General features: G+C 36.2%; 1 protein-coding gene across 1 annotated transcript in view; it reads right to left on the bottom strand.

The window, feature by feature from the left end:
- Positions 1 to 279: 279 nt before the first annotated feature.
- LOC149189241 ((R)-mandelonitrile beta-glucosyltransferase-like) overlaps positions 280 to 25,359 on the bottom strand; it is a 32,329-nt gene continuing 7,249 nt past the window's right edge. The window contains exon 2 of the mRNA XM_089413170.1: positions 280 to 777. Coding sequence (XP_089269296.1) covers positions 290 to 777 — 488 coding nt within the window. The 3' untranslated portion in view covers positions 280 to 289. The remainder of the gene's footprint in view (positions 778 to 25,359) is intronic.

Genomic DNA, 25,359 nt, shown 5'->3' on the forward strand with positions numbered 1-25,359 from the left:
TTGTCTCTCATATTCTTTCCTTCCGGTGTTGCCATCATTCTCCTGATAACATCCTCGACCTCTTCTTTCATGACCACCTTCTGGTTATCTACATCCACATCCTGGAAAACTAGGCCGATTTTCCACACGTCCTTGGCGAATCTGCAGTTAAGGAACTGATCAGCAGCATATGGGAATCCCACTACGGGAACTGCCATGCTCATTGCCTCCACGGTAGAGTTCCATCCGCCGTGTGTGAGGAACAATCCCACTGAGACATGGGCAAGTACATTTGACTGTGGTGCCCACCTCACAAATAGTGCCCGCTCCTTTGTTCGTTCTTCAAAGCCGTCGGGTAAAATCGCAACCTGGCCTGCTGTTCTAGCTGTTCTAGCTGTTGCTGGGATTTCGCAGCCATGCTCCCAAAGGAAACGTATGTAACTGATCGCGGTTGTTGCATATCGAGCCATGTGAGGCAGCTCTCCTCCTCCTCCAACAGACTGCTGCACGAACACCTTCCCCGTAAAAAATTGGGAAGAAAAAGAGGTCCAATGGCCAAAGCAGGACAGCCATTCAAAGAGAGTGCTGTTGTTGCGTCCCTCCCTTCGAGTTCCTCGAACGTGTTCACTAATACATAGTCGCCTTTGCTTTGCTTCTGTGATTCGTAAAGAAAGATGTTTAAACGAATGCCCGACGGATCGTGGTCTGCTTTCCGGTAAATCAGGTCGGTTGGCTTCAATGGTGGGATGTTGCCGGGAAGGCAAGTGATGAGTTTTTCTTGATTTCTGGCTTCCCTTACTGAACAAGTCACAAAGAAGGTATAATCATTATCTTTGCAGAGCAAATGAAAAGAATTTAGATTTCTACGAGGATTAGCTCGATATACATCGTAAATATATAAATCCCAAAAAGATTCCTAAACATGAAAAATTAAAGATAAGAGTAATAATCAATCTTAATTAAATAAATTTATGTTTTTCAAAATCTGGATAAGTCTAATCAAAGAAGATTGATAATTTTGTATCCTTAAGTCACCCAAAACTCACTTTATAAGACCATTGAAGAAGTAATAATTAATAATAATAATAATTTGGAATAAAGATTTTTACACTTTACTCATTTTCAAAAACGGTAAGTTTGAAAATAATAAATTAATAAATTAGAAATTTTGAAAATAATAAATTAATAAATTAGAAATAAGGGTGTGTAACCCTTAATTATGAATTTTCAAATTTACAATTCATGAAAATCGAATTTTTAAATTTACAATCCATGAAGGTGGGTAATTGTTTAGTCAGACATTACAGTTTCCCCATACATTTTTTCCAAATTTTTTATTTCTAATAATAAATCATTTTTAATAAACTTATTTTTATTTAAAATAATCATAAATTTATAAAGATAATATATGAGATTAGTATTATTAATATAATATTATTATATTTTCTATCTCGAAATAATGGAAAGCTAATTTTTATAACATTTTAATATTGATTTAAAAAAAAAATTAATAAATAAAATTTAGGAAAAATATTATAAAAAAAAATATTATTGCAATTATTTCTATGATGGTTGATAGTAAAAAAAAGGTGATATTTGAGAGATGGAATACAATTATTTCTAAAAATATTGACTAATAACACAAGAAACTACTTAAATCATTTTTAAAAACATTAAATAAGGAGTGTTGGTAAATGAAACACAATTATTTATATATATATATATATATATATATAAAAGTAAAAGAGACAAAAATTGTGAAAGCACATTAACCATATATATATGACGAAAAAATTGTCAAATAGATATTAGTAGGAACATTATAATTTATTTAGTTGTGATATTTCACATTGTGTATGCATATTATATTAAAAAAATATATTGTGTATGCATATTATATTAAAAAAATATATATGTTAGTTAAATTTTAATTTATTTATTTTAATAATAAATAATTATTTTTTTTTCCGTATTTAATTTCTGATGACCTAGTTGCCTTTGCAATGACTCAGTGGTAGATTGACAATTCCCTAATTGTTAGATTGCCAATTCCCTAATTACAAATTCCTGTATTAAATAAATAATAATAATAATAATAATAATAATAAAATTTAGAAAACAAATTTTACTTAAAATGTTAAAATTCAAATAAATAAATAATGTATAAATTTTTAAACATAAAAAGCACAAAGGGAGTTAAATATTACAAAATTAAAAAATAGGAAAAAATATTCAAATCTAGTACAAAATAATGTTTTTATACCATAGAATTTCAACATTTTATGTTCATATCTAGCAAGACAAAGTGTGGACCTCTATCATATCTTCCTCCATGTAATAACCAAATTTTACTTTTAAATTTATAATTAAAACATTAAAATATAATATTTAGATCAATAAATAATCTCCCTAGTTAGGGTGAGAGACGATAACCAAGCATTGATGGGATCTGAGCCATGGCGAGGTGAGTAATGGGAAAGGACAGTGGGTTGTCAATTGTTGGCCCTTGCACACTCGTGTTCAAGTGCAACGTGGCAAAGCACATGATAAACATTAAATGATAGTGGAGTGATCAATGAGATATCTTATCGCTAGGGTCTTGTGCAACAATCCTAACTCAGTTTGGAGGTATTGTTTCAGGTTTGATTGCAATCTCCAGGTTGCCCATGAAGGCATCTCAACAGGTTAGCCATCTAGGTGCAGATCGCTTCACCCTCTTCCCAGTGGATGACGGTTGTGGGTATGTTAACTCTGTGTGTTTCATTCATGCCCTTATCCCTGAGATTCTCTACACTCTAATAGCTTGCTGGAGGCGTGTCTTTGAGATGATGTCTTGGGTCAGAAAGGAAACCTTTCATGAAATTTGGGAGGCAAGAATAGTTTACTCTGATGGGTTGTCTGAATATAATAGAATTATCTCTGTCTATTATGGAATTTTTCTTTCTAGGATGTGCATGCATTTTGGGTTTGAACAATGGAATTTGGTTTGCACTTCTTGCATGGGGGATTTTGTCTATTATTTAGTATCTTTGATGTACCTGTTGCCTCATATGAAAAGGGGATTCCTGGGAAAGGAAACTCCTGAATGGACACTGGGTCTTGCTCCAAGAAGGCTCGAGGAGCCATGGGTTGTTGTGAAAGGCCTGTTTCGGCAAACCCAATTCATTATTGTGGTGAAAGATATGGTTTATAGCCCTCATTCTCATAGTCATGTTGTATTATGTTGTTGCAATTCTACAGGTTTGAATTACCATTGTTTGTGCCAGGACCCTAAGCTAGGTTGTCTCCCCAAGCTAGTAGTCTTGGCTTTTGATTTTAGGGTATTCCATTATCTATGTGGTTGGCATAGCTTCAGAATGGTGAGTTTGTTCTCTGATAGAGATAAATCGACAAGGGGAGACCATGGGAGGAATCAGGGTAGTGGGCAGAGGTGAGGAGGAAGCCAACCCCAAGCACGTCCAACTAGGGGACACAGTCGTAAATCCACCTCATTTCTAACTCTGGAAGCTTCTCCAACCTACCATGCCAATACTCAACCTCAAAATCACCAGCTAATTTTTGAGTGGGAATTTGATTTAAATGAATACGCAGAAAGAGCGGATGTAGATATGGAGGAATGGCAGGATCTTATGCCGGACCCTGGATATTCAAGAGGCTACTCCTCTCAATATCAATAATTTTTTTATCTTTATTGGTTGATGAAGAATATCGTGGCTAGAGGTTTGGTGACTTCCTCTGCTAGACCTTCCAAGACTAAAACAAAATTCTAGGAAATTCACAAGGAATTTCAGCTCATTCAATTCTAGATTCAACAACAAAATGACCGCCTTGGTCGCATAGACAAGCATTTTACATAACTCCCTTAGACCAAATTGTCGGGTTCTAGTGCAAAAGACCCAACACGCATGAACTCATCCCATGAGTAGTAGCATGACTTGCATAGTTTGGTTTTTTACATTTTACGATGTATAAATGAATGATTTGAAAACTTTGATGTTTTGTCTTAGTTATCTCGTCACTAGAAGAATTAAGGACAATTCCTATATAGCTATGATATATAGTCTCAAACTCTTTTGTTTTTGGATGACTTATAATGCTATAAGGTGGCCAGTAGACCTAATTTCCCAATGGGCAGATTGAGGCCACTTAACCAAATAGGTATTGATGTAGAACCTACTTGTTTTTCTTGAAAATAAATAAAAAAAATTTGCCAAAATTACACACAAGAAATGAATAAATAATCATATAAAATATTAAAGATGCAATACATTTTAAACATAAACGACATAAAGTACATTATAATTAAAATATAATATTACAACTCACATCAATAAATAAATAATTATATAAAATATTAAAAGATATAATGAATTTTAAACATAAACATCACAAATTCATTTTTGCACCATTAGCCATAAACAACGCAAATAAGTATTGCTAAAGAAAAATAAGAATAAAAAACATTCGAGTCGAAATGCATTGAATATTTGCATCACGAGAGGGCACAACTTGCCTTCGTCTGGTAAAAATCTTTTGGATTCAACATGTAAATCAGGATAGTAAAGTAGGAGCGGCTAAGAATGAAAATATAGCTTTATTGTGCCCTAACCCTTTGTAATGAAATTCGATAATCACGAAGTCAAGGCATTAAAGGAGCATGCGGAGGTGGAAGACCTAAAGAAGACACGCATAGAAAAACCCTCTGAGGAGAAGCCATCAAAGAAATCATTGTGCATGAGGTTCTGTAAGTTTTAAATTTTTCCTTCAGAGAAGCATGATTGTTCGACACAAAGTCCTCTTTATAGATGAGTAGCCACCCAGAGTTATCAAATTAAACATATGATCGGCATTGTTGTGGCCATTTTTTCACTTATACGAAGCTACTGTAGATCCTAACTATTCGTGTAGCAGACAATAAGACAACATGGAAAGTCAAGGAGACATCCACGGAACCTTGACTATGCAGGCTTCCGAGGAACACACAAACTGCTTAGTAGTAAAGTTCAAATACCTACATCTGCATATGCGCTGTAAATTTTAAGGCCTGGACATAAAAGTACCTCGAAACGGGATCCGTTTGGTCGATTGCAAAAGGAACAGTAATATCTTTTCATACTTTAATTTGAACCTAAACCAATTCTTAATGGAAGTAATTTCATGATTTCCACATGATTTGATTCGATTGAAGCCCTTGGCATCATGATTAACATGAAAGAGATAGGCTTTCAGTTACATTAACAAAATAAAAACAAACTCTGGTAAGATTTGGTTCAAAGCTTGGGGAAGACCTAAACCAATTTTTAATGGAAATAATTTCATCATTTCCACATGATTTGATTCGATTAAAGCCTTTTGGCATCATGATTAACATGAAAGAAATAGGTTTTTAGTTACATTAACAAAATAAAAACCTATGGTACGATTTAGTTCAAAGCTCGGGGAAGACTATAACTATCGCGTTAATAATCTACAGTCATATATCTATTAACTTTTATCAATTTATATAGTTATATTATGAAATTCCATGAAAATTGGTGATCCTCGTGAAAATTGGTGAGATCCAGGGGTGAGAAAATTTCATGGGAAATCCAATGAAATGAAATGATAAAAAAATATTTTTCAAATTAAAATAAAAAATACTTTAATCATTTATAAACTTAAGCATTATAAGCTGTCATGTTCAATCTAAAACTAATAGTAGTCAATAGGCAAATCAATTGCTAGATTCCTACCTAGCTAGGCTCTAATAACACAAAGAAACTACCAAAAATGATATCCCACACGAGTGTTAATAGGTATCAATCTATGATACAGGTTAAAACACTTACTTCACCATACATCTTTCAAAAAACACATAAGAACTATCTAAATTAAATTATTATAATTATTAATTATAAAAACAATTAATATATCATTTAAACAATATTCTTAACCATGGATATTCATCTCACTTTAATATAAATAGCTTTTGATACAATATCATGGCTTATCAATACCACATGCAAAATATGACACATTGATATGACGTTTTCTTATATTATTTAATTTGAGATTAAAAAACAAAAAATTAGAAAAAACATAACTAATTTGGAAATAAATATTAATCCTCAATCTATGAATACAAATATGAATGTTCTAGTACATTCCATTGAGATTAAATCTCTACCAACCACCTAATAATTGCACATAATTGAATTAAAATTTTGGAAGGCCTATTCCGAAATAGGCATGCCTATTCGCATTAAATGTTGGTAAACATGCATAGACATCACTCTATGATAACCATCCAAACACTTATGATACATTTCAAGTTGCCAAAACTTAAAAAATTAACTAAATTATAACTTTATATAAATAATTACTATATTAAATATAAAAAGAATTAACATACAAATTAAACATTTATGCATTAAAAAATAAACATGTAACAAAATTCTCAATCATGGAGATTCACCCGCACTCACGAGATTCTTAATTTTAAATAGGCATTGTCACAATACCATGGCTTATCAATACCGCATACCCAAAAAACCTTTAATCATTTTAGATGGATAGCTTTTTAATTAATCAATTAAAAAGAAAAAAAAAAGAATAACTATTTTGGAGACAAATCTCAACCTTTGATCTGTGACTAAAAATATTCTAAAATATTCCATAAATATTAAATCCATACCAATCATATACTATCTACTGAATGATTATTGATAATTAAATTAAAATTTTGGAAGCCTTGTTCCAAAATAAACACACTTATCCATGTAATAAATGGAAATAGATATGGCATAGCCATCACCTAAAATTATCTTCTATCATGCAAGAAAGTAATTGAGGGAAAAAATTATTATGAAAAGCTACAGTGAAAATTTAATCATCCGTCCCCTTATTCAAGCATTGTTGGGAATATTTCTGACGTGTCAAGATCTTGGATATGATGGTGAAATTTAGTGTTTTTTTTTTGGTGGAGTTTTGGTGATGAAGAAATAAGAAACTGATCTTCTTCTAATATTTTAGGTAGTTCCTAGGGGTTTATTTAAGGTATATGGTTCTTAGTGGTTTTGGTTAGGATATTTTATGGTATCAATTTGTGGAAAGCATTTATTCTAATTGTGTATTCATGTATTATTTTTTGCAAGAATGTACACAAGCCAAACATAGCAATGGATTGTGACTTAGCAAGCATTGAGACATGTCTTTCACGATGGGAGAGTTTTCCCTCTAGCCTTATCAAAATGAGTCAATCATGTCCCTTGGAGATGAACCTAGTGGGTGCACCTATCATTCTAGCCTCATCACAAAAGGCCAAACATGTATCTTGGAATTGAACCCAGGTAGATGGAAGAACAAACTTTCTCCCAACAACTTGAGTTGCTAAGACAAAAAAAACTAAAATGTTGTTATGTATTGAGTTCTTTCCTTTAGAGACCTAACATAGATGGTCCAACAAAGTTCATCTCAACATTATAATTTGAAATAACTACCTCTAGTCCTAGGATTTAAAGGTGGAGCATACATTGATGTATTAGGAGAGTTTGGGATCTTAAATTGACTTTGAGAATTTGTTTTGCTTGTTATATACATACTATTTCCTCTTTAATACTCTTCTATTGATATTGCAAGTTCTTGTTGGCATTATGATACAGGTGTTGTCCTTGATGGCAACTTACTAAGATGACAGGTCACAGTTCAGGCTCACAGAATGAAGAAAAAGAGATATACGCAGGTTACCCTTGATAAAGCCGCGTATACATGCGAGTTAGCCGACCAAAAGGTGCATATATGTATACACGCACTTTCATGCAAGGGAAGGCGCATACATTGGGTTTTGGTCCGTGGTATTTGGACCATGGTATTGTGATCCATGGTATTGGTCCAAGGTATCTTGTCCGACGTGTTAACCCCAGGTATTTGGTCCAAGGTATTGGTTCTAAGTGGTTTTGGACCATGGTATTGAGTAAGGCCTAAGACTATAAAAGGAGGAGAAGATCATTAGGCAAAGGCACTAAGAAAGTCTTGAATATCTGATGAAGTATGAGATCTAGTATGCAAGTTATGGGTTCATGATGCTTTGATCTAAGCTAAGGAGGAATCTTAGCGGTTGATGGAGAACAATATCTAAGGATAGATCGGGATCTAATGGCTTGGAATGAATCATCTCTATATGGTTTGATCATGCTTATTCTAGATCTGTATACTGACACATATAATGTTCTGTAAATGTTATGATCTGTGTATGACTGATGTCTGGAACAGTTGCAAAGTTATTAGTAAATATTTTCAGATCTATACGCGGGTTGGATTTGGTAAAAGCACGTACATACGTTGGTTTGGTTCATCATAGTAGCATATAGATTATGAGATATGATATTTGAAGTTGCAGTTGGATCTGGTTATTGTTGCAGAATTATGTGTTCTACTCTGTGTTCTGGTGACTATGTTTTGTTGACAGGGTTTTAGTGATTCTATGTTGGGTGATTCAGAAATGAATGATGCAAGTGTAGTTGATGGTTGTATTGCAATAGTGATTGCTTTTGTGCTTCAATGTTGTTAATGGGTCCAGTATGAAAATTGGATGAAACGTGGCCTTTGGATTAAGATGTTGTGTTCCATGAGCATCCAGTCTGAAAATTTATGAAACATGGTACCCGGAGGAAGAAAGAGAAGGTTGTAGCCTTCTGTAGGTCAGCACCTACGTACTAGTACATCAGCTAGTACAAGAGCTATGGGGGTTGTAACTCTCTTCCAGGAGAAGTTGGAGAATGAGAGAAGGTTGTAGCCTTCTACAGGTAGAAGCCTGCGTATTGGTATAAGTCTGCTCCAGTACATAAATATTGTAAAAAGAAGTTTCTGTTAAGAAATTTACTACATAACATAAATAATTACTGAGAGGAATAAATATAAAAATAACCAGCAACAACCATAAACACATAAACACAAATTTTTATCCGGGAAAACCCCAAATCCGAGGAAAAACCCAACCATAATGAAATTTCATTATCCTTGGCCAAAACCCTGGCCAATCCGGCCAAGTGAACCTTCACTGCTCACCTCCAGGCCTTGCATTACAATGAAGTCCTTCCAGCCTTCTATAAGCTCCATTACATATAATACCACGAGCAAAATACTATGGGTGCACAATACCATGTGCCCCAAAACCATCACTGTTTAACCTGGTCAACTTTGACTCTATCCTGAGTCAAGTTTATCTAACAATTCCCCCCTTAAACTTGACTTGGGGTTCCTTGACTAACTCCAGCCAAACCTGCTAAGTGAGACAATCTCGCTCACTCTAGCTCTTACCCCCCTCGGAGTTTTTACCCGAGGTATTGTTAACCCGACATCCCCCCTATCACCTAGGTCTAACCCAGACTTTACCGGTGATCACCGAGGGATACACATGCCTTACCAGGTCTTACAGTAGTATGCCCATTTACATGCAATAATTTTGACTTCATTAAATATTTTTTTTTTTGTTTATTGCTGCTACGATTCTGATCCATCCTCTCTCAATTTGATTTGCTCAAAAACTTCTATCAAACCACTTCAACTGTGAGCCCGACGAGAACCTTGTAGATTCCAGCACCGATGGCCTCACGTAGCAGAAAACGAACAATTTTTTCAAAGCCACATGAACAATTCATCAGCATGTTCCAAACCGCTAAATATCACAAGTGTACTGCGATCCCTGGCAGTTACGACACTATCTTCCACACATTCTCCTTGAGGTTCTTCCGCGTACGATTGTTCCACCATTATTTTCCAGACCCAGATCTGTAAAAAGCTTGCATTTATCTCATCAGCCACTATAAACCCCTGGCATCAAAGAATCCCTTTAAAGCCAATATCTGGCTCCGATACCAGTTGTTAAGAAATTTACTGCATAACATAAATAATTACTGAGAGGAATAAATATAAAAATAACCAGCAACAACCATAAACACATAAACACAAATGTTTATCTGGGAAACCCCAAATCTAGGGAAAAACCCAACCATAATGAAATTTCATTATCCTTGGCCAAAACCCTGGCCAATCCGGCCGAGTGAGCCTTCACTAGTCACCTCCAGGCCTTGCATTACAATGAAGTCCTTCCAGCCTTTTATAAGCTCCATTACATATAATACCACGGGCAGAATACTATGGGTGCACAATACCATGTGCCCCAAAACCATCACTGTTTAACCTGGTCAAATTTGACTTTATCCTGAGTCAAGTCTATCTAACAGTTTCTTATTAAAGGAAGATAGAAACGAACTGCAGTAGGTGGTTTTCACGCACATTGGGTTTGCAACTTACATCATGGTGTTCATGTGTGCTTCTTGTGTGTGATGATCTGTCCTGTTTTACTACATCTGTTTACTGTTCATGTGGTTAATGGAGTTCTGATGCACTAACTAAAGATCAACATTTAATGGATTAACTCGATCATAAGTTTACTAGATATATGCTAGTCGGATTAGACACAATTGCGTGTACACGTGGGTTCTCGTAACTGAAGTAGCGTATATGAATTTGACTATGGAAATGAAAAATTTATTGATTTGATAACATTGATTCAACCCCCCCCCCCCTCTCATTATTATTTCCAACAATTGGTATTAGAGCCGGTCCTTTGGTAGAAGCTTGATCGCTTGAAGGAGATCCGTAGAGCAATGGGAAGGAAGCTAAAGAAGAAAGCACCTCAGAAGAAGAAGACATCTCAAAGGAGCTATGACAGTGGGAGAATCGATTGGGGAATATGTGGAAGAAACACTTCAGAATCAGAATCACTTCTAAATGAAGATGAACAAGCAAAAGATCTATCAGGTATGAATTTGTTATCCTCTGGTGATACATTTCTCCATCCATTTGAAGATGATGAAAGTGATAGTGAAACAATTGAATTTTCTCTTATTGGTGAGAAAGAAATATATCAAATAGAGGCAGAATTTAAAAGGCTTACAGACAAAATTAGAGATCAACAAGATCTATTGCACAAAAGGGAATGTGTCTCCAAAGAAGAAGTTACCAAACTAAAATCTCAACTAGAGGAAGGAAACAAGGTAAGGAAGCTATTCAAGGAAAATGAAGATCAATGTCAAAAGTTGCAGGATGAAGTGACATCATTAAGAAATGAAGTAAATGAAAGGAGCACAACAATCAAGAAACTCAAAGATAAATCTAGTTACTATGAAAGTCTTGAAGCTAAGATCCTCTCGCTAAAAGAAGATCTTGAATAATCAAATAAGCATAATAAAGAACTACTCCAAGCTTTTGAAAAACAAGAAAGCGAAGTTCTTGAATTAAGACATCAGTTGGAAGAAGGAAGAAAAGCTGAAGGAAACATGAAGAAGCAGTATCTTGAAAAGGAAGAGTAACATCAGGTTAAGGTAAATATCTTGAAAGGTAAATTAGAAGAAAAGGATAAACTATTACGAATTCAAGACAGTACTAAGATTTTGGATGATATTCTTAGTAGTCAAAGGTTGCCTACTATCAAAACTGGTCTTGCTTTTTATGAATCTGTTGAAGGTGAATCTAGCTCACAAGGTGAGGCAAGGAACTCTAATGAGAAATCTAAAATGCTCACCAAGGAACAACCCAAGAAAGAAATTCCTCAAAGAAAATCTTTTATTCCTAACTATGGAAGTGATATTCAGTCAATTCCTCAAATGAATAATGTTGAATGCTATGTATGTCATAATTTTGGACATGTTGCAGCCAAATGTAGAAGAAGAATGGTTCAAGACCATCACACAGAAAGATCATCACATTCCAAGTACTTTAAGGGATATTGTTTTTCTTGCAATATGTTTGGTCACAAAGCCATTGAATGTTATAGAAGGAACATGAAACATATGAGATGTTATGCATGTAACAAGCTTGGACATATAGCAAAGGAATGCAGAAACAAAGTACGGGCACCATACCAAAAGAAGAAAACGTCATCACACTTGAAGATATGGAAGAAGAAGGAAGTACAGTCAAAAATATGTGGCCCAGCACAATGTACCGACATAACAGACTCAGAGGAAGCTGAAAGTGTGAAAATTCAGTGTTCTAAATATCATACACAAGTTTCATGAAGAGAAGTCGCATTTATACGCAAGTTAAAAACTGTACAGTCACGTATATGTTAGTTTGAGGAAAACCAATGAGATAGGGTCACGAAAAAGGGTCTGATATGATTCAGTCCATTATTTGCTCTGTTTGATAATGGTTACAATCTGTTGATGATGTGTGGAAATGTCTTGATACTCATAAGATGTTTAGAAGTGTTTTGATCCTAACTTGATGATGATGATGCCTTGATACTTCTTGCTGATATATGCATGATTAGATCTGACAATAAACAGATGGCACAGGTTTAGGGGGAGCGTATGCTTTGAATAATGCATTGTTGGCATTATGGTTAGAAGTCCTTGATGATGATGCTTATATGGCTAAATGATACATCTTGCTATATGTTGTCCATAACAAAATCTCATATGATTCTTGGGGTACATAGTTGGTGTTCAGATCAGATTTGTGATTGATTCTCTGATGATGCATATATGTTGCTTACATGGTGATCTTCATAAGGATAAGGAGAAGTACAAAGCCTGAATACACAACTTCTTTACTTGATGATGAGTCACTCATATGCTACTGTCAACATATAATACAGTTATGATGAAGGATTCCTATAGTTCTTGGCACTCACATGGATGAGGATTGTTGCTGTTGATGATATCAAGAAGTCTTGGCAAAAGATCTTGAGCTCAAGATACATAGTGCTATATATAGTGTGCTGGATACATGGATGATTACTCAAAGTTGCTTTGTTGGAGACATGATGATAATGAGTTTTTACCTATATGATGATAGGTTAATGCTTATTTATGATTGATTGATGCAGATGAGGGATGTTCCCGAGTGATGATACATGGATGGTTTATAAGATCATGCAGATCTTGATGATGATGAGATGACTATGGTGTTTTTCACATATGATATATTGTGAATGATTTTGTATACAGAATTCATTCATGGAAGGCTATGATGATGTTCAAAAATGAGTTGATATCTATATGCAAACATACCTTGTTACAAGTTGATGACTTCTACACTAATGGACATATACAGGTTGCTGATCTGGAAGCGATTGATAGATGCCTATGAAGTAGATCATACAGTGCTGATGATACTTTCTAATGACTATCATAGTCTTGTCTTAGATATTTAGTCTCTATGTCATGCATTTCTTTTATTATCAAGGTCATGTAATGACCTGTCTTATTTCCCCACTATGCCTGGGAATGGATGATGTAATGTTCTTGTTTTATCATGTATAAGCTTTTGGTGTATCCCCACTTGGTTGGGTGGATGAGTCAATATTGGTATATCCCCACTTGGTTGGGAGTTGGATGTATGTATGAGCCTTTGGTGATAGGAAGGTCATTTAAGATGTATAGGGTCATATTTTTGCTGACCTTGCTTACAGTCAGGGGGAGCATGAATAGCACATTTCAGCAGAGCAGAGATTTCAACATGTACTCAGAGGGAGCATGGACAGATTGGTACATCTTGGCATATACAAAGGGGGAGCTCAATCAGAGATTTGAGCAGTACTCAGGGGGAGTATGGACAACGGAATGTATATCAGGAAAGAGAATATCTTGGTTCGCCCTTTGCCCTTGATGTCAAAGGGAGAGAGTGACTTGGTGTGGTTGTTGCCATCAAGTCCAAAGGGGGAGATTGTTAGCATTATGATGCATGTGTTGTACTTGATGGCAACCCACTTGTAGCAGAACATCTCACTTATATATAACTAGATGAATCTACAGAAGAGATATCAGATATGACAGAATACATGGGATGCAGCGCAACTCAAAGGAATCAGTTCAGATGTAATGTACAATGGCAATGATAGTTCTCAGTATGGCAAGTTAGCTTTGCCATCAAGTCCAAAGGGGGAGATTGTTGGCATTATGATACAGGTGTTGTCCTTGATGGCAACTTACTAAGATGACAGATCATAGTTCAGGCTCACAGAATGAAGAAAAAGAGATATACGTAGGTTCCCCTTGATAAAGTTGCGTATACACGCAAGTTAGCCGACCAAAAGGTGCATATACGTATACACACACTTTCATGCAAGGGAAGGCACGTACATTGGGTTTTGGTCTGTGGTATTTGGACCATGGTATTGTGATCCATGGTATTGGTCCAAGGTATCTTGTCCGACATGTTGACCCCAGGTATTTGGTCCAAGGTATTGGTTCTAAGTGGTTTTGGACCATGGTATTGAGTAAGGCCTAAGACTATAAAAGGAGGAGAAGATCATTAGGCAAAGGCACTGAGAAAGTCTTGAATATCTGATGAAGTATGAGATCCAGTATGCAGGTTATGGGTTCATGATGCTTTGATCTGAGCTAAGGAGGAATCTCAGCGGTTGATGGAGAACAAGATCTAAGGATAGATCGGGATCTAATGGCTTGGAATGAATCATCTCTATACGGTTTGATCATGCTTATTCTAGATCTGTATACTAATGCATGTAATGTCCTGTAAATGTTATGATATGTGTATGACTAATGTCTGGAACAGATGCAAAGTTATGAGTAAATATTTGCAGATCTATACGCGGGTTGGATTTGGTAAAAGCACGTACATACACTGGTTTGGTTCATCATAGTAGAGTATACATTATGAGATATGATATTTGATGTTGCAGTTGGATTTGGTTATTGTTGCATAATTCTGTGTTCTGCTCTGTGTTCTGGTGACTGTGTTTTGTTGACAGGGTTGCAGTGATTCTGTGTTGGGTGATTCAGAAATGAATGATGCAAGTGTAGTTGATGGTTGTATTGCAGTAGTGATTGATTTTGTGCTTCAATGTTGTTAATGGGTCTAGTATGAAAATTGGATGAAACGTGGTCTTCGGATTATGATGTTGTGTTCCATGAGTATCCAATCTGAAAATTTATGAAACGCGGTACCTGGAGGAAGAAAGAGAAGGTTGTAGCCTTCTGTAGGTCAGCACCTACGTACTAGTACATCAGCTAGTACAAGAGCTAAGGGGGTTGTAGCTCCCTTCCAAGAGAAGCTAGAGAACAAGAGAAGGTTGTAGCCTTCTGCAGGTAGAAGCCTGCGTACTGGTATAAGTCTGCTCCAGTACAGAAATATTGTAAAAAGAAGTTTCTTATTAAAGGAAGATAGAAATGAATTGCAGCAGGTGGTTTTCACCCACATTGGGTTTCCACCTTACATCATGGTGTTCATGTGTGCTTCTTGTGTGTGATGATCTGTCCTGTTTTACTGCATCTGTTTACTGTTCATATGGTTAATGAAGTTTTGATGCACTAACTAAAGCTCAACATTTAATGGATTAACTGAATCATAAGATTACTAGGTATATGCTAGTTGGATTAGACACGGTTGCGTGTACACGCGGGTTACCATAACTGAAGTAGCTTATATGAATTTGAGTATGGAAATGAAAAAGTTATTGATTTGATAATACTAATTCACCCCCCCCCCCGCCCCTCTCAGTATTATTTCCAACAGTTCTTTGTTGCGTTTTTTGGTGACTTCTTACCTCTTTCTTTAGAGCTTTATGTATCATTGATTAAATTTTTATTTTATTGCTATTTTAACCTAGCATATTAGTGATTTTATAGCCAACAACTTAATTTCTATAATCATAGAAATGAAAATATTTTTGGCTCATTATATGTTTTCATCTCAAAATATTTGCATCTTAAGAGATTTGATCCCTCTTGATGCTTGGGTGCCACCCGCTACTAAAGGAATACCATTGTTACACCCGCTACTAGAGGAATACTGAGGTATCAATCAATCCTCTTCATTCTTCCGTCTAGATCCCTCAGATGCTTGTGAAAGTGTTCAAGAGAGTGCATGATAACCATATGATTTTCATGTCATTCCAAGATCATCCAGCCTAGTAAAAATTTCACCCGCCAATACGGGTCTACATTGTGCATGTAATGATTGAGCCTACCCCTTGTGTGTCTTGTATATGGGATCCAAAAAACCCATTCATTCAGCACCTCCATGCTTGAGAGAGTGGTCATATGAGAGGATGATTCTCCCTTAGATCAAGAGATTCCTTTCTAAAAGTTGGCCAGTGTAAGCTCCCAATACCAAGATGCAAATCCTTCTAACATATGATGCATACAAGTGTAGCCTTGATGGACCCACTCTTGATAATAATCAACTGTTAGAAAATTATATATTACAAAGCAATGGAACACATAAAATATTGCAGAAATATAAACACAGAAAACACATAAAACAAGAGAGACACAGACATACGTGGTTCACCCAGTTTGGGCTACATCCACAGAGAAACAGCCAGTCCTTCTTTTATATTATCCAGCCAACTGAAGAGATACAACCTATAGCAGATCCGCTGTAATTCACTCTTCGCTCTCAATCTCCTCTCTCTTCCTCACTCAGAATACAGATCTACATAGACGCAATACAATTCCCTCATATATAGCGAGGGGTTGCCTTCTAGGGAAAAAAACCCTAAATTAAACATAACTTCTACCGTCGGATCTCCGCCTAATGAACGGCCTAGATTGACTACGAAATTACAACATTTTACAAGGCAATTTTACATCTATTCTCAGCTTCGGGGACGCTGCCCCCGATCCCCACACCGTGGGACCACTGGCCCCTGGACCCCCCAGCCGAGAGGGATTAGCCTCCCTGGACCCCCACAAAGGGGACAAGTCCCCCCCTCACCCCCCCGCGTGGAGGGGTGTACAATCTTCCTAGGGTATACATCCGGCTGAAACCTTTGAATACAGAAGATAATTAGGCTCCACACCCAACAATCTCCCACTTGGAGACTGATTATAGAAACTCCACCGCTGCTTCATTTGCTAGAAAACGACTCCACTTTGGACCTGGTTGTTTCTCATCTTCTTCATCATACTTGAAGACCAATTGAAACTAAGCAAATTTTCAGTTTCTCCCTGGTTACAACTTTTGTTAAGATATCTGCAGGATTCTGGCTAGTGAGTATCTTTTTCAACTTCAACTGTCCATCTTCCAATGCTGACCGTATGAAATGGTACTTGACCTGTATATGCTTAGTCTTGGAATGAAATGTAGAGTTCTTTGCAAGATGTATGGCACTTTGGCTGTCACTGTATAACCTGCCCAACTCCTGCTTCTTACCCAATTCATCCAGAAACCTTTGTAGCCAAATCATTTCTTTACTAGCCTCTGTAGCAGCAACATACTCTGCTTCTATTATTGAGAGTGCAACAACACTTTGCAGTTTTGGCACCCAACACCAACCTCTCTTTGAACACAATAATGTTGCCGCGGTATGTTGGTCCTGCTAGGAAAAGGAATCTAGACAATGAATAGTCTCAATTCCATGTGTGAGAGTTGCAAAGGTGCAAGCCCAAAAAATCTCCAGCTTGAACCAAACCTAAAAGTCCCCCCTGGAGTGAGAAAGGGATTATAAAATTCCACCACCCACAAAAATTTTACCTAACTTACAACACCAATAGAGTCAATAAACCACCTGAAAATCCACCTTTTGATCAAGCAAAAGCTTGCATGCCAAAAAGACTTTAACTTTATTTGTAGAGAGGGTGAGTCAACAACACTAAAATAAGACACCAAACAAGATAGGAAGTTGAGGCTCTACCCTAATAATTGGCTAAGGAAAGAAGGAAGAGGAACTAAAAATGAGCAACAACAAATCAACCTATTGACTACAAGTTCCCTAGCTAAAACATACCATCACAAGTATCAGAAAACCAAAAAGATGGAACTCCACTCAACATGAGATAATCTCTAGGCAATAAGAGAACCAACAGTGGTCATATAGGGTGGAAGATGATAATGGAAATCTTAGAATAGAAATGGGGGAATGGGCTTAACAAATCACTCTAATATTTTCAAACAAAAAAAGGGGAAATCTCCACTTTGATAAACCATCACGAGAGAGTGAGGATAGAAGAAGCAAAGACCAACACTCTCGTTTATACACCACAAAAAGCCTCTTGTAGTAATTCCAACTTAATTGAAACAAAGGAAAGTGAGGGTTAAACATAATGATACCAGGTAGTTGATGAAGCCACATTGATTGGAGGAGGACAAAAGTTGCATGCAGGAAGTAGACCAACTAAGGAGTTGAAAACACTACCTTGTAGGTGCCTTCCTCTTGCTCCCTGTTTAAATTTGCTAATCACTAGGAGGATGGACACAACCTACACCACTTGCTTCCCTCTGTATGTAGCCAAGCCTCCAACATTTCATTGTTGTGAATTTAACAAAGTGGGTGAAATTATTGCCTCTCCTGACATCACACGAATACAACATCTTCCCTCACCATCCACAACCTATCGTCTTCATCTTCCCATTGAGGATGAAAACTTTCGTTGAATATCCAATATTCTCATGTGTTATGTGCATTGAAATTCATTGGGGGTAGGCACCACATCCCCTCACTCATTTTCTAGGTTGGGTGGTGTCGTCTAGTGCAAACTCCCTGCCACATTTGTCATCCCATTCAGAGTAAAATAACATAAAAATTAATTAAATCATAACTTTATTATTATTATTATTAAAATAATTAATATATGAGTTAAATATTTATACATTTAAAAATCATGTAACATGTATTTTAAACCATGGAGATTCATACTTATTTTATCTTATCAAGGAGGCTTGTTACAATACTGTACATTGATTTATCAATACAATATTGTCCAAAATACCATAAATCATTTCATAATGGAAATATTTTATATATAATTTAGCTTAATTTCATTTTACAACATTATTTAATTAAATTGAAAAATAGAAAGGTATAACTACCTTTGAAATAATCTTTACCTCTATATTACTACTATTTAAAATATTTTGTGGAGAAACCGTGTTCCAAAATAGACACATCGCTCGCAATTTTTTATCTTAAATTTAATAGTTTTAGATTGTATTTTATATTTTAAATTTATTTTTTATAAAGCTTTAGAGATAAATATGAGATTTAAAAAATAATTGAATAAAAGTAATTTTCTAAAAAGAGGAAAATTTTTCTTTTCATATATATATATATTTTTATGAATCTAGTTAAATATTTATTAATACAGCTAAAAATTATATATTTATTAATTAAACTAAAATTAATTTAAATAAAAATTAATTAATTGAAAAACTAAAATAACAATAATAATAATAATAAGTTAAGGTGTGGAGGCATAACAATAATAATAATAATAAGTTAAGGGGGGAGGCATGTTTTTACCATCCTACTAGCTCATGGGCTAGCCAGATATAGCCACACACCCCCTTAAGTGTTTAATATATGTCATGCAACATACACCATTTGGCATAATTCTCCATGGTCTCATAATATCGAAAGTTAATTCCTACAAGGAGTTTATGTTAATGGGGCTGGCAAGCAATATAAGCATATCTAGAGGAGTAAATGGAATATGTACTAGTTAGCAAGGGGAGCCTATCAATCTACGCTCTCACACCAAAGCAACCTTCAGTTGGAAGTAGGAGGAAGACATTTGATTTCAAATCATAATAATATTATTGAGAAATCATTATTTGGCAATGTACAAGGTGTGGCTCTGGTGTATCTTCTTAGGAATGGAGGCAATCCATCAACCCGGAGTCTGTGGTTTCTTCTTCTTTAACATCCATCACGTGAAGGTTGGAATTCTCCTTCTCCCCATGAATTATTTAGTGTGAGAGTTAGCTAAACTTTGGGTATCTTCTTTGAGGATACAAAGAAGAGTTGGCTAATACAAGTGGTTTCCCTCACCCTCCTTGTGGATTATGCACAATCCAAGCTTTGTGGGTGGTTTAACGGTAGATGGGTAGTGTTGGAGGTGAAATTTCCATCCACCATGGGTTATCAATTTAAAATTTATCATTTCTCTCAGTGTCAAATCACCTCCAAGCAATAGTAGTATGGGGTGGTATCAACAATCAATTAGACTTTTCATATCAACTTGTAGTTCGAATAGTCCATATGTTGATGACTTAGTCTCCTTTGCTGCCCCCAATAACAAATCAACCAATTTCCACTCTACTCTACTCAAGGTTTTTTAGGATTCTTGATTAGCTAGCATCTTTGCACTATGCGGGGCCCTCAAGGACTCATCAGTGCTAAGAGACATAGCCCCCTTCAGTCTCATTATTCTCTTTGAGAAATGAAAATCAGTTGATCTAGCTTAATATGGAAACTTGTTGGCAATGTTGACTTGCTCTTTCAATTGACATTCATCATGCCCCAACATAGAGAAAGGGTATGTTGAGGTGCGACATATTACCAAGAACATGATGTAGGAGCGTTGGCTTAGAAACATCATTGTATTTTAGTAGACATAGGGGGTCTTGTATTTTCAAGGAAGTTGGATTCCTATGTATGTAATTATTAATGTTTTAAGTGATTAGAATAGGAATTAATTAGATATTGTGAGGATAATTGTAAATTCTCTCGAATGTAGGAGAACATGAGAGATTAATGATGATGAGAGAGTTAGAAATCAATTGAAAGTCTTGGACTAGAAAGTGGTTTCATGATTCGAGGAGCTAGAGAGGATTCTTAGGGATAAGTAGGAGTCAAAAGTGGACTTCGAGGATATTGAGGAGTTAGTTCAACGGATTAAGGATCTGAAGTAGAATTAGTTCAACAAAACCTTTTGTATAAATGTAAGCCTAAAAGGCATAAATAGGAAGTAGGTAGAGAAGTAGCTAGAGAATAGTTAGAGGAGTCAGTCAGTCAGACTATAAGCCTACGGGAAAGAGAGGAACAAAGGCCACTGATACAGAATATTAGGCTAAGGAAAGAGTTCCTATGTAAATACATGTTTATTAATACAAACAACTCAATTCTGAGTTATGTGTGTGTATGGAATGGGTTAATTGTAATTTGTGTGTGAATTACAGATTTTGTATCGTATATATATGGAGGTGGAGTTCGGGTAGAATCAACGGTGAAATACAGAGAAGAGTAACATAACAACTCCCAACTACGGTTGGGTAGAAGTTGTTGAGGCACTCCACAGTTGCAATTATGTGTAGAGTTGTCTTAGAGATAACAATTCCAGTAATAGAAGTGTTGGGTAGAATTGTTAGTCAGAAAGAGGTTCGAGGAGAGAACCATATAGCTTGTGTTACGACTTTGTATACATCGAAGGAAGCCTTTAGTGTTACAGTGAAGGTGGAAGAGCATAAAGGCAAGTGGAGTTAAGCGAAGGTGAGATTTGTGGCAGAACAACGAAGGGCCAGATCCCTGAAGAAAACCGGAATCACATAAGACATTGAAGAAACGACATAAAACCAAAGTAAAGAGTTGTGGGGGTAGAAGAGGGAAAATTCCCTTGATCGTGATTAAAGTCCCACAATTGATCTCAACCGTCGATCATAGAAGTGAACACTTATGTCATGGTCAACTACGGGGGTTGAAAGATTGATAACCCGCGTGCTAGTTGAAGGGCAGTAGACCATAGGATTTAAAGGCCTCATCATCCAATGGATATCGGGCCATAAAGAGATCAAACATTAATTGCAAGGGCAAACCCGAACTTTTATAAATTGAGGATTTATAATTCTCATCAGGTCCGTAAAGGCGTTAAATGTTGTGCAAGTGATCCACCCAACATCGCTGGGGACCATCGAATCAAGTGGATCTTGATCAACAGTTAGAAAGCGTCAGGTTAATTTAGTGATTGGGAAAAATTGTAGCCATCGGATTGAAGGTAAGATCGACGGTAGAGATTCAAATGAAAAGATTTGTAGAAAAGGCAGACCCGAGGAAGTTATAGGCGTGACTTTAATTTATTTGAAGTCTGGTTGTGTTATCGGATATCACATGTGATAAGCGATGAAGTCATGTGATGGTTTGATGCGATATTGTGACAACGTTGATCTGGTGAATGAAATCAACAATGGGGAAAGTAGTCACATATCACAAGTCAATAGTTTCAAAGGAATACTCTATTGAGTTATAAGGTTTCGCGAAAAGGACTAACCAAGATTGCCATAAAGGGTGAAGGGTTGAGTTATAAAGTCCCGATAGAAAGATAGATGAAGGGTTAGATTATAGAAAGTCTAATGAAATGTCTCTGCATGAGGTTTAAATGAAGGGGCCTTAACCTTATCTTATGAAGGTTTGACCAAGAAGGTCATAGTAATTCTTGGGACGAATGAGATTATGCATTTTTTTATGCATACTGTGGGTAGCGGGTCTTTCGCTGTGTCAGAGTGGTATCAAAGATAGTTAAAGCTCTTTCTTAAAGTAGAATTGTGCAGAATACAAGTGTGATTGCAAAAGAAAGAGGAGATTAGATTATTTGAATCTGATAAGTAGAAGACATGACATAAGATGAGAGTATGTGATATTATTAATCAGAGATTGCAAAAGCATAAAGAAAACACAGTGATGTTTTTTTTCTTGAGGAAAGTGGAGGTTCACTCAAATGTGAAGAGTGGATGGAGACTGCTTGTGACGCCATGCAGTGGTAGTGAACCTGAAGAGTCCAACTAAAGGTTGGACAGAGAGGATAATAGTGTTCTCAGAAGGAAGCTGAGAAGAAAACTTTTGAAAGCTTGGGAATGATCTTTGGTTTGAATAGCATTGATATACAGATGACAACAAGGGAAGGTGAGAAGATTGCAACAACCTAGACCAAGGAGTGCTCAATTGGTTCCAGAGGAAAGAACTAGAGAAATGCTAAAAGACTGAGCTCAAAGGAGAGAAGCTTAGTGAGGCATATGTAGCAAGAAGGAGACTTGTTACTGCAGAGGTAGTGTTGTAGCTCACAAAGGCAATTCCACAAAGGATGTGGGTAGAATTTCTAAGGGATGAAGAAAGTTGGTAAGAATTTCTGAGTGAAAGGAGAGGTGGTTAGAACCTAGTATTTCATTTTTGATTGAAGTACAAGAGGAAAATTGTGTTCTTAAAAGGTGTAGATGAGTTGAAGCCTAGAAGGAGCAGAGAGAAGTGCTCAAAGAGGTTCCAGAGAATAGAGAACCAAGTGCTTGCCAAAAGACCAAGTACAGAGGAAATCTTGGTGAGGTAAGTGGCAGCAGGGAGGACTTGTTGTTGTAGAGGCTTTAATGCAGCTCATAGTAAGTGAGTGAGGAACTCATGAAGATAGAGAAGAAGATGACTATTGATAGTCATAATAGAGATAACAGAGGTTCTGAAGAAGACCACAGCAAAAGAAAAGTGAAGAAGGAGAATGCCAAGGTAAATGGCAAGAGGATGAGTCAAGAGGAACGTGACAAGGAGATTGTAGAGTTAAAAGAACAACTCGATGCATTAAGAAGGATACTGGAGGAAAGCCAAAGACAAGGTTGGGCCTTGAGGAAAAAGGCAGTGAAGTGGTCTAAGTTACAGAGAAGACTACAACAGAGGCAAGTGAAGAGCTTGATGGAAGAACTCGGAGAAGTTGAGTTGGAAATGGAAGTGTCCATTTATGAAATAGAACAGGGTGAAGTTTTGGATGAAGATGAATACTGGAGATCTATGGAGGATCTTATGAATCATATGAAGGATTCAGAACAATAAGGAGATATGATGACTGCAGCATCAAGTGAGACCACAAGGTCTTATGTTTTTAGAATTGATCGTTTGTGTATGATTCCAGGTATTGCAAGAGAAAAGAAACCTTTTGAAGATGTCTTCAGAATAAATGAAGATCTAGAAGTAAAAGGTAATGAATAGAAGATTAAAGGCAAAGAAGAGACTATGTCAGCTGAAAACATAGTAAAGGATCATCATTCCATCATGATGATAGGCACAGTGGAGATAACTAGGGAAGCTTTTGAGGCAATCAATAAAGAAGAAGGACTAAACTCTCATCAAAGCATCAGTGAATGGGAGACAGAATTGGAGCTACTAGGGAAATGGCTGAAAGCACTAGTAGGGAAGAAAGAAACTGATGAAGATTGCAAAGGATATGCAAGGGAGGAAGAGGAAAGAGTCCAATGAAGAAGGGAGTTGGAAAAGCAGAGGATATATACTCAGGATAGATTCCTGAAAAAGGAAGACAAAGAAATTGTCATGAATGACAATCATAAGGAAAAGGATATGGCAATGAAAGTTCAGCAATTTGACATTACAGAAGGAAGAGTTCATTATTGTGAACCAGAGCAGAGAGATATCATTGAAGAAGATGGTATGGAGGAGAGACTAGCTGACAGTCTCATGAATTCTTTTGAGAATTCAAATCAACATACTGATGTGCTGATAGAGGAGGAGAAATAAGAGCAACATACTGATGTGTTGCCAGAGAAGGAAAAGGTAATGAGGCCTTATATTTTTAATTCTAATAATTGTTTTATGATTACAGGATTTGTTGAAAATGAGACAAACATGTTTCAAATTGAGGAGTCAGTTTTAGAACTGAAGAAGACTGGAAGTTGCCAGGACAGACATGCTGATGAGGAAAAAGAAAAGCATGAAGATACTATGCTTGAAGAAGTTAAATTGATTGTTAGAATCAGTCAAGAAAGTGAAGGACAATTACTAAGGGTTGTCAAGGAAGAAGAAGGAAAATATGTTGGAACTGATGAACAACATAGTGATGTATTTGAGGGGAATCAAGTACAAAGGAAATTGGAGGACAATTTACTTTTTGAAAGTAAATTTACATATATTGAACAAAGGTTGTTTGGAAAACAACAATAGGGTAAGGATGAAAGGTCGGTAGTAAGAATCCAACAACTTCAAAGAGAAGACAGTAAACAGCAGTTTGAAGATGAGTGGACAGAGTACAACAACAATTGGCAAAGTAATTATCAGTCAAAGGATAAATTGGACATAGAGATTGAAAGAATAATAAGATTGATGATGAAGGTACCTCAGAAGAAAACAACAATAAGAAGACCAAGGAGCAGCAGAAAGAGAAACACAGCAGTAGACTGTGACAGCATAGCTAGTGCAGAAATATAGCATAAAGTGTGGAAACCTGGAGAACAACAACAAACAACTTCAGCAACCAAAGGCAAAATACAGAACAAAGTATGGGATCCAGGGAGACAAAAGACAAAATCACATGATCAAGAGATCATGATTATTTTAACCTTGGGAGTCTGATGCAGGAGCATTGGCTCAGAAATATCATTGTATTTTAGTAGACATAGGGGTTCTTGTATTTTCAAGGAAGTTGGATACCTATGTATGTAATTATTAATGTTTTAAGTGAGTAGAATAGGAATTAATTAGATATTGTGAGGATAATTGTAAATTCTCTCGAATGTAGGAGAACATGAGAGATTAATGATGATGAGAGAGTTAGAAATCAATTGAAAGTCTTGGACTAGAAAGTGGTTGCATGATTCGAGGAGCTAGAGAGGATCCTTAGGGATAAGTAGGAGTCAAAAGTGGACTTAGAGGATATTGAGGAGTTA

Source organism: Pinus tabuliformis, chromosome 3_1, assembly GCF_031772625.1.
Source record: "Pinus tabuliformis cultivar Carrire ecotype Pingquan chromosome 3_1, CPIR1, whole genome shotgun sequence".
NCBI classification, from domain to species: Eukaryota; Viridiplantae; Streptophyta; class Pinopsida; order Pinales; family Pinaceae; genus Pinus; species Pinus tabuliformis.